The 13,656-nt window shown below is 31.8% G+C and overlaps 1 protein-coding gene and 1 non-coding gene across 3 annotated transcripts in view; both read left to right on the top strand.

Annotated features, from left to right (window-relative positions):
• The first annotated feature begins 4,670 nt into the window (after positions 1–4,670).
• LRRIQ3 (leucine rich repeats and IQ motif containing 3) overlaps positions 4,671–13,656 on the top strand; it is a 159,307-nt gene continuing 150,321 nt past the window's right edge. For both annotated transcript variants that reach the window (XM_008690827.1, XM_040627128.1), the window contains exons 1-2: positions 4,671–4,943; positions 7,941–8,264. In XM_008690827.1, coding sequence (XP_008689049.1) covers positions 4,695–4,943; positions 7,941–8,264 — 573 coding nt within the window. In that variant the 5' untranslated portion in view covers positions 4,671–4,694. The remainder of the gene's footprint in view (positions 4,944–7,940; positions 8,265–13,656) is intronic.
• On the top strand, positions 6,277–6,383 carry LOC121102173. Its single transcript, XR_005834261.1, has one exon. It is a non-coding gene; the product is annotated as a U6 spliceosomal RNA (small nuclear RNA).

Consider the following 13,656-nt stretch of genomic DNA (forward strand, 5'->3'; position numbering starts at 1 on the left):
CATTGAATAGAATGTTAGCTGTTGACTTGCCATATATGGCCTTTGTTATGTTGAATTGTAATCCTTTTATACCCTCTTTGTTTAGAATTTTCATCTGTAAGGATTTGATTCATCAAATGCTTTTTTCTGCATCTATTGAGATGATCATATGATTTTTGTCTTTTGTACCATTAATAAGATACATTGTACTGATCGATCTGTGTTGTTGAACCATTCTTGCATCCCAGGGATAAATCCCACTTGATCATGGTATTTGATTTTTTTTTAAATGCTGTTGAATTTGATTTGCTAGAATTTTGTACAGAAATTTTGCATGTATATTCATTAGGGATATTGGCTTGTATTTTTCTTTTTTCTAGTACCCTTATCTGCCTTTGGTATCAGGGTAATGATGGTCTTATAAAATGAGTTTGGAAGTGTTTTATCCTGTTCAGCTATTTGGAAGAGTTTGAAAAGGACTGGCATTCATTCTTCTTTAAATGTTTGATAGAATTTGCCAATTAATCTCTCTGTCACTGACTTTTCTTTGTTGGGAGGTTTTTAATTATTGATTCAATCCTCTTACTAGTAATTAGTCTGTTCAGATGTTCTTTTTTCTTTAGGAATAGGTCTTAGTAGACTGTATGTTTCTAGGAATTTATCCATTTCTCCTAGGTTGTTTAATTTGTTGGTGTATAATTGTTCATAGTATTCTCATAATTCCTTGTATTTCTTTGATATCAGTACAATGTCCTCTCTTTAATTTCTAACTTTATTTATTTGGGTCCTCCTTTATTTTTAGTGGTGATTGTTGTTAAATCTAGCTAAAGGTGGCCAATTTTGTTTATTCTTTCAAAACCCAACCCTTAGTTTTGTTGATCTTTTCTTATTTTCTTTATTTCCTTTATTTCTGCTCTGATCTTTTTAATTTCCTTTGTTCTGCTAACTTGGGTATAGTTTATTGTTTTTTCTCTAGTTCCTAGAGGTAAGAAGTTAGCTTTTTTGAGATTTTTTTTAATGTATGCATTTATCACCATAAGATTCCTGGTTAGAATTGCTTTTGCTGCATTCTGTATGTGTTGGGATGTTTTTTTCGATTTTTTCATTTGTTTCCTTTTTCCAATTTTCAGTTTGTTTTCGTTTTTCAGTTTTCAGTTGTTTCCAGTTTTTTTTTTAATTTCACTTTGATTTCTTCTTTGACCCATTGATTATTCAGGAATAGAAGTCTTGAAATTTTCTTCCTCTAAATTTACTATTTCTCTGAGGAAAGTAAAAAAAAAAAAAAAAAAAGAAGCCATATTTATTGAAAGATGATTCAGTTCTAGGTCCCATGCTAAACTATGAAAACTACAAAACAAGTGCCCTCCTGACCTCAGGGTGTATGTAATTTAATTGGAAAGACAACAATTAAATTATATAACATATAAATATATAATTTCTAAATTGGGGATATAGGCATGGTACAGGAATGTAAATGACTAAGAGTTAATTAGACAATGATTTGCTGAAGAGAATTACACCAAGAGAGAAGTATGACATCCTTAAATAGCAGGGTTCAGCATAGCAAAGTTCAGCATATTTCATCAAGAATCCATTATTGTTAACTGTTTAGACTTCTAATTATTTAATTAAAAATTAATATTTCAGCAATTCTATTTTACTTCACCACATAGTTAATTTTATTGTTTTCATGGAGTTTACATTTAAACATAAAATAATTAGGCAACCTACATTTTTTTGAAATTCTGAAGCCATGAAATTTTAGTTCCCAAATCATTTTGGTATTTAATATTGCAGAAGATTTTTTAATATGTCTTTAATTGGCATCTTTGTAATTAAAACTAGGAAGTAGTTGTCCAAAATGAATAAAAAGATATTCAATTAAGAACTGTCATGAAGATTATCTCAAATTGGATTTGTATGACTTAATAATTTCTTCCTTAGATTATATGTCTTAGCTGTAAGAAAAAATTTTCAAGTGAGGCAATAATACTAACCATACTAACTCAGTAGGTATTATTTAAAAAATTATTTTGAACATATTTAGGCATTTTGAGGAAGAGGGCAATGTTATCTTATGTTTCAGTATCAATTAACTTCACAAAACAGTGTTGGTGATTGTCACCGAGTAAGTAAGAAGGTTGATCAATTAATAGCTAAAGATAGAATGCTTAAGCAATTGTACAGCCTTTCATTTAGTCAGATTATCTAGTATATCTGAGATCAATAAAGGAAATGGAAAAAAATTCTACTTTTAAGTAATACCAGTGGTAGATTATTGACATCATGTTCAAGTGACATACAAATCACATTAATACAGAAAAGTTTAAAATAAAAATCTTTCATTGCTTGTGATAAGTTTAAAGACAGTAACTATACTCAGTAACACTATTTAGAATCCCCAAAAATAAATGCTAGGAGGATTATATCTTCTACAAAGAAATATCAGAATAAACTATTAGAGATGGAATAATCTGTGTGAACAATGGATGCTTGAAATAATAGTTTATCTATGTGTCACTGTCTGTACACACACGTGTACCAGTGCATTGACAAAAGGTGTCAAGTCAGCTTCAGCTTTATGTGAGGAAATGGGATCTCTCTGCTGTTCCATGTTGATGTGTTTTGTTTATCCAGAGATTTTGCTATGAGCTATGATCTAAAACACTTTAACTTTAGTTAATAATAATGCATTAAGATTGGATCATAAATTATAATAAATATACAACACTAATGCAAGATGTTAATAGGGGGAACTGACGGTGAGCGTGTATATGGGATCTCTGTGTACTTTCAATTTTTCTGTAAACCTAAACAGCTCTAAAAAAATTAAGTCTACTAATAATTTTAAAAAATCACTTGGCTAAAAAAAGAAAGGAAAAAGTAGTTTGGTATATGACTCTCACTTTGCAGATTTCTGACAGAATTGCTATTGACTCAAAAATTGGATTCTATAGCTGAAACTTTTGAGCACCCCATTGTCTTGAAACATCCTGATTTATGCCCGAGATATGGTCTCTCATAAACCCCTGTTATAAACAAGAGTTTGCCTGTATTAGGCCAAAATGGAAAAAATAGGTTTTTGAGAGGAGTGCCTGAGGAAAGACTTAAGGTCTTTTCTAAATAGGGATCCCAAATGACGGGATACCTTTTATACATTGCCTTTCATTTCAGGAGTTATAGACCTTGATAAGTTTGTAAAGATTTTTTCACATCTGTTTATTTTATGTCAGGGTCTTTATATTTGGAAAACTGTTTTACTTGTACTTTAAGGCTAGTCTTTCTCAAGGTGTCTATGACTTACCCAGGTGCATGCTCAATTACAGATTCCTTGGCCCGCTGATAATGTAGATATGATATGTGGCCTAGGAATCTGCTTTCTGTTGAATTCCTTAGGTGGTACTTAAGAGTTTGAAGATTACAGTTTTAGGCTTTGGCTAGGATATAAAAAGTACCTAATCTCTTGAAAGAGTGTGAGAGTTTATCTGGATTTCCACATTTGTTTTCATTTGAATTATGCTAACCTAATTTACTTCCACATGGGAGAGATTCTTCCAATAGGGAAGGTAGCTAATCTTACTAAATGCTCTCAGGTAGGCCACTTGAGTTCACATATTCTCTTCTAAACTATCACTGGGTGACTGTGTTTTGTGAAAGCTAAAATTACCTACAGTAAGGGAAATTTCAAATATATGAGAAATACTATGTAAAATTACATTAAAGAGCTTTGATCCAGAAAGTTTTCATAAACTTAAATTAGTCAAATTTTAAAACCGTTAGAATTCCAGATCTTAATTGCCTACTTGAATTGAACATAAAAATAAATAATGTGATTGCAAATTGTCTCTAAGAAATTTATAACAGTTGAAACCCTGTATTGCGCCTTAATTTCATTTAGTTACATTTTTCAGCCTCTTACACAAATGTTAGCATTATCCTGACTTGGAAGTTTATCATTCAGTGCATTTCTTTATTTAGCATAATATTTAAACAGAATTATTATACAAGGTATAATAAGGTGTAATTTTCTTTGTTTTAGTTTTCTTGCCTAGAAGCGATGTTTTTCTCTTAACTGTTTCACCGAATTCCATATTCTCTAAGTATTCTAGGAAAAAGGAATTTTTTTTTTCCTTTTACTGATTGATTAGTTGATTGGCAAGGACAATGATAACATTTTTGATTTGTAGTTATATAAATGTCATACTTTTAAAATGCTTTGAATTAGAAGGTTTTATGGGATTAATTTTTTTGAATTTTTTGAGTACAGTTGATACATGATGTTACGTTAGTTTCAGTTTTACCACTTAGTGATTTAACAATTTTATACATTATGCTGTGTTCACCACATATGTAGCTACCATCTGTCCCATTACATCACTATTACAATTCCATTGACTGTATTCCTTATGCTGTGTCTTTTATTCTTGTGATTCATTCATTCCATAACTGGAGGCCTATATTTCCCTCTCCCCTTCACCTACTTTGCTCAGCCCCCTCTTGTCTGGCAACTATCAATTTATTCTCTGATTTATAGGTCTGATTGTGCTTTTTTTGTTTATTATTATTATTATTTTTAGATTTCACTTACGAATTAGATTTTTTTCACCTTTTTTACCCATTGTATTCTCACTAACTTTAGCAAATTTTTTGTTTGTTTTCAGATTTATTTTTGGAAGTTGAAAAACCTTTTCTAAGCTATTTCCCATTTTTCCTAGATGTTTCATGGAACAATAACAGAAGAGCTAACCAGTCATGAAGAATGGAGTCACTATAATGAAAACGTGATTGAAGATCAAAAAGATTTTGTTTTTGTGAAGTTCAGTGGCCTTCATTTAAAATCTATGGAAAATTTGCAATCCTGTATCTCTCTTAGAGTATGCATCTTCTCAAACAATTTTATTACAGATATTCATCCACTTCAGAGTTGCATAAAATTAGTCAAACTTGATCTCCATGGAAATCAGGTAAGCAATAGACATTTTAGATATTTGTATATAAATGAAATTGATATTTAAAAACATGCTATCTATCCCAGTATTTCTCCCAATTTTTTATAAAAAATATATACAAAAATTTAAAAATAAATAGAGTATATATAACTACAAAATTTAAAATTTAAGGGCCGCCTGGCTGGCTCAGTCGTTAGAGCAAGTGACTCTTGATCTTTGGGTCATGAGTTCGAGCCCCACGTTGGATGTGGAGATTACTTTAAAAAATTTTTGAATTTCAACAAAACTTTTGAGTTAGAAATATATAAACACTGTGTGATTTGGTATATTTTACTTCTTAAATTAATAGTTTGGATTAAAAATGCTCTGGCCTTTTAAATTTTTTAATGACATAATTGACATATAACATTATATTAAGTTCATCTGTACAACATGATGATTGGATATATAGCACATTTTCTTTATCCATTTATCTGTTTGTGGACACTTAGGCTGCTTACATGTCTTGGCTATAGTAAGTGATGCTAGAATGAATGTGGGGGGGTACATATATCTTTTTGAGTCAGTGTTTTCCTTGTCTTCAGATAAATATTGAGAAGTAGAATTGTTGGATCATATGGTAGTTGCATTTTTTTTTTTTTTTTGAGGAATCTCCATACCGTTTTCCACGGTGATCGTACCAATTTTCATTCCCATTAGCAGCGCATAAGGGATCCCTTTTCTCCACATCCTTGCAAACACTTGTTATTTCTTGTCCTTTGGATAATGGCCGTTCTAGCAGGTGTGAAGTGATATCTCATTGTGGTTTTGATTTGTATTTCCCTGAGGATTATTGATGGTGATCATCTCTTCGTGTACCATGTTGGCCATCTGGATGTTTTCTTTAGGAAATGTCTATTCAGATCCACTGCCCATTTTTAATTGGATTTTATTTTGGTATTGAGTTGTATGAGTTCTGTATATATTTTGGGTATTATCCCCTTATTACGTATATGATTTGCATACATTTTCTTCCATTCAGTAGCTTGCCTTTTCATTTTTTTGATGGTTTCCTTTGCTGTGCAGAAGCTTCTTAGTTTGATGTATTTTTGCGTGATGTATTTTTTGCTTTTGTGTCCTTTGCTTTTTGTGTCAAAACCAAAAATCACCACCAAGGCTATTGTGAAGAAGTGTACTGCCTATGTTTTCTTTTAGTTTTATATTTTCAGGTCTTAGGTTTCAGACTTTAATCCATTTTGAGCTAATTTTTGTGTATGGTATAAGATAGAGGTCCAGTTTCATGGCTTTTTTTTTTTTTTAACATGTTGCTGTCCAGTTTTCCTAACACCATTTATTGAAGACTGCCCTTGTGCTTGCTTTGGCAGCATATATACTAAAAATGGAACGATACAGAGAAGATTAGCATTGCTGCGGTGCAAGGGTGATATGCAAATTTGTGAAAAGACTGCCCTTTCTCCATTGTATATTGACTCCATCATGAATCAACTGACCATCTATTCATGGGTTTTTTTCTGGTCTCTGAGTTCTGTTACATTGATCTGTGTGTCTGTTTTTATGCCAGTGCCATACTGTTTTGATTACTGTAGGTTTTTAATATAGTTTAAAATCAGGGTGCATGATGCCTCCAGTTTTATTCTCTTTCAGGATTGCTTTGGCTATTCAGGATCTTCTGTGTTTCCATATACATTTTGGGGTTCTTTTTTCTATTTCTTTGAGAAATGCCTTTGGAATTTAGAAGGGATTACACTGAATATGTAGATTGTTTGGGGTAATATTATTTTAACAACATTTATTCTGTCAGTCCAGAGCATGGAATATCTTTCCATTTATTTGTCTCTTACACTTTCTTTCATCCAGGCCTTATAGTTTTCATTATGCAGATCTTTCCCCTCCTTGGTTAAATTCATTCTAGGTATTTTACTCTTTTTGATGCAATTTTAAATGGGTTTGTGTTCTTTTTTTTTTTTTTTAAGATTTTATTTATTTATTTGACAGAGAGATAGACAGCCAGCGAGAGAGGGAACACAAGCAGGGGGAGTGGGAGAGGAAGAAGCAGGCTCATAGCGGAGGAGCCTGATGTGGGGCTCGATCCCATAATGCCAGGATCACGCCCTGAGCCGAAGGCAGATGCTTAACGACTGCACCACCCAGGCACCCCTGGGTTTGTGTTCTTAATTTTTCTTTCTTATAGCTTATTATTAGTGTATAGAAATGCAGCAGATATTTGTATATTTATTTTGTATCGCACAACTTTATTAATTGATTTATTAGTTGTAAGAATTTTTTGGTGAAGTCTTTAGAATTTTCTGTATGTAATGTGTCATCTGCAAATTCTGACAGTTTTGTTCTTCCTTTCTGATTTGCATGCCTTTTGTTTCTTTTCCTTGATTAATTACTCTGGCTGAAACTTTTAACACTGGGTTGAATAAAAGTGGAAAGAGTGGACATCCTTGCCTTGTTCCTGATCTTAAAGAAAAGCTTTCAGTTTTCCCCATTGAATATGATGTTGTCTGTGGGCTTGTCATATGTGGCCTTTATTATGTTGAGGTCCATTCCCTCTGTATCTACATATAGATACTGTTGAGAGTTTTTATCATGAATAAATTTTGAGTTTTGTCAAATTCCTTTTCTCTATCTATTGAGATGATCATTTGATTTATCCTTCATTTTGTTAATGTGGTGTATCACATTGATTGATATGGCTCCTTAAATCTTTATGTTTAGAAAATTTTAGAATTAGCCTACTACAAAGGAATTTTTACTGAACAAAGTATATATGTCTATTCATTTAATTATACTGATAATGATAACCTATTCCAGATGAGCTATGTATTATGTTTTTACTCCAGACACCATTGGATAATTAGAGATTCTTTTGCAGCTTTTTAATGAGAAATTTGCCATTTTGGAAAATACTTAATTTTAGAAGATGTTTAATGTTTTTCCATTTTCCATGTAATTTATAGAAAATTAATATTTGTATTTAAGATGTTATTATTAATAATATTTCAGATAAAGAGTCTACCAGATACCAAATTTTGGAGTGGATTGAAGAAACTAAAACTTCTCTATCTTCATGACAATGGGTTTGCAAAGTTAAAGAATATATGTATGTTATCTGCCTGTCCAAGTCTCATTGCCCTCACTATGTTCGATTGTCCAGTGAGCCTTAAAAAAGGATACAGACATGTTCTTGTCAACAGTATATGGCCTCTCAAAGCACTGGATTATCATGTAATTTCTGATGAAGAAATAATTCAGAACTGGCATCTTCCTGAAAGATTCAAAGCATATAACCACCGACTTTTCTTTAATTTCTGCCCTGCTTTGAAAAAGGTAATGTATCATTTATCTAAAATTTCATAAACTAGTGAATACATTAGTAATATCTTATATCTGAGAATTTACAGAAGCTTTTATGCCTACTGAATAAAAATTGCTGAGCATAAAAATATCAAACTTTAGAGAAATATATTCTTGGTTTCTATTATTTTTAATAGCTTTAAGAAGATATAGCTTATACTATAAAATTCACTCATTTTATATGTATGATTTAATGATTCTAGTAAATTAATGTTGCTCTATAACCATCTCCACATTCCAGTGTTAGAGATTTCCACCACTCCAAAAGTTTCCCTCTTTCCCATTTGCAGTTAATCTTGACTCCCACCCTCAGTCTTAGGTACCATTGGTCTGGTTTCTGTTTCTACAAATTTGCTTTCTAAACATTTTATATGAATCAAGTCATACCATATATAGTCTTATGCAGCTGCCTTCATTCACTTAGTGTGATGTGTTTGAGGCTCATTTATGTTATAGCACGTATCAGTAGTTAGTTTTGATTGCTGAGTAATTTTCCATTATATGAATATAGTACATTCTTTTGTTCTTTCACCAGTTGATGACATTTAGATTATTTTCAGTTTTTGCTATTAGGTATGATGCTGTTATGAACACCGACTTACATGTTTTTGTGTAGACATTTGTTTTCAAATTTCTTGGGTAGATTCTTAGGAGTGTAATTGTTGGTATGTATGGTAAGTTTATGCTTAATTTTGTAAGAAACCCAATTGCTTTCTAAAACAGTAGAAACCAAAATGCATGAGGGTTCTAGTTTCTGTATGTCCTTTCAAACACTTAGTAGTTTTTGTATTTTACACTGTAGACATACTAGTAGGTATAAAGTGGTATTTTATTTTGGTTTTAATTTTTAATTCCCTAATGAGTAATGGTGATAAGTATTTTTCATCTGCTTATCAATTATACATATACTTTTGTCAAATGTCTATACAAATTTTTTGCTCATTTTGAAAGTGGGTTCTTTGTCTCATTATTGTGTTGTAAAAGTAGATATATAGATTTAAATCCTTTATCAGATATATGTATTGCAAATGTTTTTTTTCTCAGCCTGTAGCTCATCTTTTCATTTTCTTGATGGTCTCTCGTAGAGCAGAAAAATTTTCAGTTTTAAGACATCCAGGTTATAAATTTTTTCTTTAATGGATCATGCTTCTTGGTGTTGTATCTAAGAACTTCTAACGTCACAATTTTTTTCTGTTTTTTTCCTAGAAGTTTCATAATTTTAGCTGAAATTTAGACTGTGTTTCATTTTGAATGAATTTTTATGTGTGCTGTGAAGTAAGGGTCTCATTTCATTTTTTTGCATGTAGATATTCAGTTATATCAGCCCCATTTGTTGAAAAGATTATTCTTTCCCAGGCTAATTGTCTGGATATCTTTGTCAGAAATCTATTGGCCATAAAATATAAGGTTAATTTCTGGACTCTCAATTATATTCTAGTGGTCTATATATTTATCCCTATGCCAGTAGCACATAGTCTGATTATTGTAGGCAGCTTTGTAGTTAAGTTTTGAAATAGGGAAGTGTGAGTCCTCCAACTTTGCTCTTCTTTTTCAATATTGCTTTGGCTATTCAGGGTCCTTTGCATTTACAAATGAATTTTAGGATCAGCTTGTCAATTTCTGCAATGATTCCTGCTGGGATAGTGATAAAGATTCCATTGAATTTATAAATCAGTTTGTGGAGATTACCATCTTTACAATAGTGAGTATTCTCATTCTTGAATGTGAACTGTCTCTCAATTTATTTAGATATGCTTTAATTCAGCAGTGTCTTATAGTTTTCATTGTACACGTTTTGCAGTTATTTTGTTAAAATTTATTTGTATGTATTTTATTCATTTTGATATTGTGAATGGAATTATCTTTTTATATTTATTTTTGGAATATTTGTTACTAGTATATAGGAATACAATTGATATCTTAATTTAATCTTATATTCTTCCACCTTGCTCTTTTCATTTTTTAGTTCTTGAAGATTGTGTTGATTCAGAATATTTGTTTTTTTAATGAATAGTGCATCTCTAATTTTTTTCAGGTTTTCCATATTTGAGTGATTCCATTGGGAAGTAGTTTTTTTTTTTTCCTCCCAATGCCTTAAAGGACAATTTGGGATATTAATGGAAGCAAAACAAAATAAAACCAGCATAGAATGCCAGATTGTGTTAATTTCTAAAGAAAAGAAAATAGGAATTAATTAATGTGAACAGCAGAGAGAAAATACACTGAAAAATAAAAAGAGTAAATAGTCCAGGCAAATGGAAGCAGATATTCCATGCAAACGGAAACCAAAAGAAAGCAGGGGTAGCTATACTTACACAAAATAGACTTTAAGTCAAAAGCTGTAATAAGAGACAAAGAAGGTTATTATGATAATAAAGGGGTCAATCCAACAAGAGGATATAGTATTTGTAAATATGCATTCAGCATAGAAGCACTTAAATATATAAAGCAAATATTAACAGACCTAAACTAAACAGCTTCTGCTCAGCAAAGGAAACTATCAACAAAATGAAAGGCAACTGACAAAATTGGAGAAAATATTTGCAAATAATATATCTGATAAATCATAACACTGTCTGATGTTCTAAATCTATGTATAAGAAATACTTGAGAAAATTCTTAAAAAGAGCTGTAAGGAAAAGTAGGGCTTCTACACTTAATTTGAATAAGTAAATTGGTGACATCATTTGACTGTGTGTGTGTATGAGAGAGTTCTAATAAAAGAATGCATAAAAAACACTATAGATAAATATAAATGGAGTTCTCAAATTCTTTAAGTCGTAGGAAAGTAAGAATACGAAAACAAATGAAAAGCAGAGAAAGGAAACAGAAACATAACATGGCAGACTTAAGCTCCATTCTATCAGTAATTACATTAAAATTTATATTAAGCTTAAATGTCCTGAATGTACCAATTGAAAGATATTGGCCAAGTGGATTTAAAAATATGACTCAAGTGTATGTTGTCTACATGAAACTTCAAATAGAATGATATAGGTATGTTGAAAATAAAAGGATGGACAAAGATTTATCATACCAAAACTAATCAAAGGAATACAGGACTAACTGGCTATCTTAATATCAGATAAAGTAAACTTCAGAGCAAAGAAAATTATCAGAGGCAGGGAGAGACATATAATGATAAAGGTTCCAACCACTAAGAAGACATAGTAATCTTAAATGTGAATACACCAAACAATAGAACTACAAAATATGTGAAGCAAAAGTTGATAAAATTGAAATGAGAAATAGATAAATACATGATTATATTTGGAGACACCAAATTCCTCTCTCAACAATGACAACTATTGAAAAAAACTCTACAACCCTATCAACAAAATCTGACATTTATAGAACACTCCACCAGCAACAGCAGAACAGACATTCTTTTCAAGTGTTCAATCATATGTAGGTCATTTCCTGTTTCAAGAACAAACCTTAACAAATTTAAAATAATTTGAATCATATACGGTGTGTTCTCTGACTACAGAAAAATAAGAGGAAAATCCCCAAACGCTTGAAAACTAAGCAGCATGCTTCTAATAAATCCATAGATCAAAGATGTAGTAACAAGTGAAAAAAATAATTAAAATAAAAATACAAGCTACCAAAATTTGTGGGACACAGCTAAAGCAATGCTGAGAGGGAAATTTTTGGTATTAAGTGCATATATAGGAACAAAGGAAAATCCTCAAATCAACAGTCTGAGCTTCCCCTCTCAAGCACCTAGAAAAACAAGAGCAAAATAAACCCAAAGTAAACAGAAATAAGGAAATGATAAAGATAGGAGGAGATGTCAGTGAAATAAAAAAACAAACAAAAATGAGAAAATTAGTAAAACATAGATCTGGTTCTTTGAAAAGATCAATGAAATTGACAAACCTCTAGAAAGACTGACAGAGAAGAAAAGAGAGAAGACACAAATTACCAATGTCAGGAATAAAAGAATATCACTACAGACCTTGTAGACATCAGAAGAAGAGAATATTGCAAAAACACTACACATTAACAGTTTAGATAAATGGACCATTTCATGCAAAAAAACAACCACCACAAAACTCTTCCATTATGAAATAGATAATTTCGAATAGTCCTTTATGAAGGAAATTGAGTTTATAACTTTAAACTCCAAGAAAAGAAATCTCCAGTCCCAGATAGTTGCATTAGTTGCAATTCTCCCAAACATTTAAAATTTTATTCTGTTTCTTCTAGAAAATAAAAAGGAACACATCAACATTTATTTTATAAAGTTAATGGTACCTTGATACCAAAACCAGGCAGTACCAAAAACGAGAACAGACCAGTATCCCTCATGAATATAAGCATAAAAATCCTTTTTTTTTTTAAAGATTTTATTTATTTATTTGACAGAGAGAGACAGCCAGCGAGAGAGGGAACACAGCAGGGGGAGTGGGAGATGAAGAAGCAGGCTTCGAGCAGAAGAGCCTGATGTGGGGCTCGATCCTAGAACACTGGGATCACGCCCTAAGCCAAAGGCAGAAGCTTAATGACTGCGCCACCCAGGCGCCCCAAGCATAAAAATCCTTAACAAAATGTTAGCAAATAGAATTCAGCAGTATATGAAAATAACTATATACCATGAGCAAGTGGTGCTTATTCCAGGGATACAAATCTTGCTCAATATTTGAAAATCAGTTAATGCAATTTACCATATCAAAAGACTAAAGAAAAAATATATCAAATATCGTATATCACTTAATGGAGAAAAAGCATTTGGCCAAGTCTGGCCAGGTTCAATATCCATTCATGATCAAAACAAAACACCTCAGAAAAAGAGGTATAGAGAAACTTCCTCTTGTTTATAAAGAACGTCAAATAAACCCTAACAGCTAACATTATGCTTAATATTGAAAGACTGAATATTTTCTCCCCAAGAGTGGGAAGGAAGCAAGGGTGCCCACCATCTCTTCTCGTGTCAACATAGCACTGGAAAGTCTAGCTAGTGCAATGAGATGAAAAAAGGAAATAAAAGACATACAGATGAAAAAGAAGAAATAAAACTATTTGCAGATGAAATGATGATCTATGTAGGTAATCCCAAAGAATCCACTAAAAAGTCTCTTAGAAGTAAAAAGTGAGCTTAGTAAGGCCACAGCATGTTAGGTAAATGTGCAAAAATCAATCACATTTCTGTATACTATCAATGAACGCATGGACACCGAAATTAAAAAATATACTATCACTTATAATCACTCAAAAAGATGAAATACTTAGGTATGTCTAACAATACTTGCATAGAACTTGTACGCTTGGGCGCCTGGGTGGCTCAGTCAATTAAGGGTCTGCCTTGAGCTCAGGCCATGATTCCAGGGGTCCTGGGATCAAGTCCCACATCTGGCTCCCT

Source organism: Ursus maritimus, unplaced genomic scaffold (assembly GCF_017311325.1).
Source record: "Ursus maritimus isolate PB19 unplaced genomic scaffold, ASM1731132v1 scaffold_12, whole genome shotgun sequence".
Classification (NCBI taxonomy): domain Eukaryota; kingdom Metazoa; phylum Chordata; class Mammalia; order Carnivora; family Ursidae; genus Ursus; species Ursus maritimus.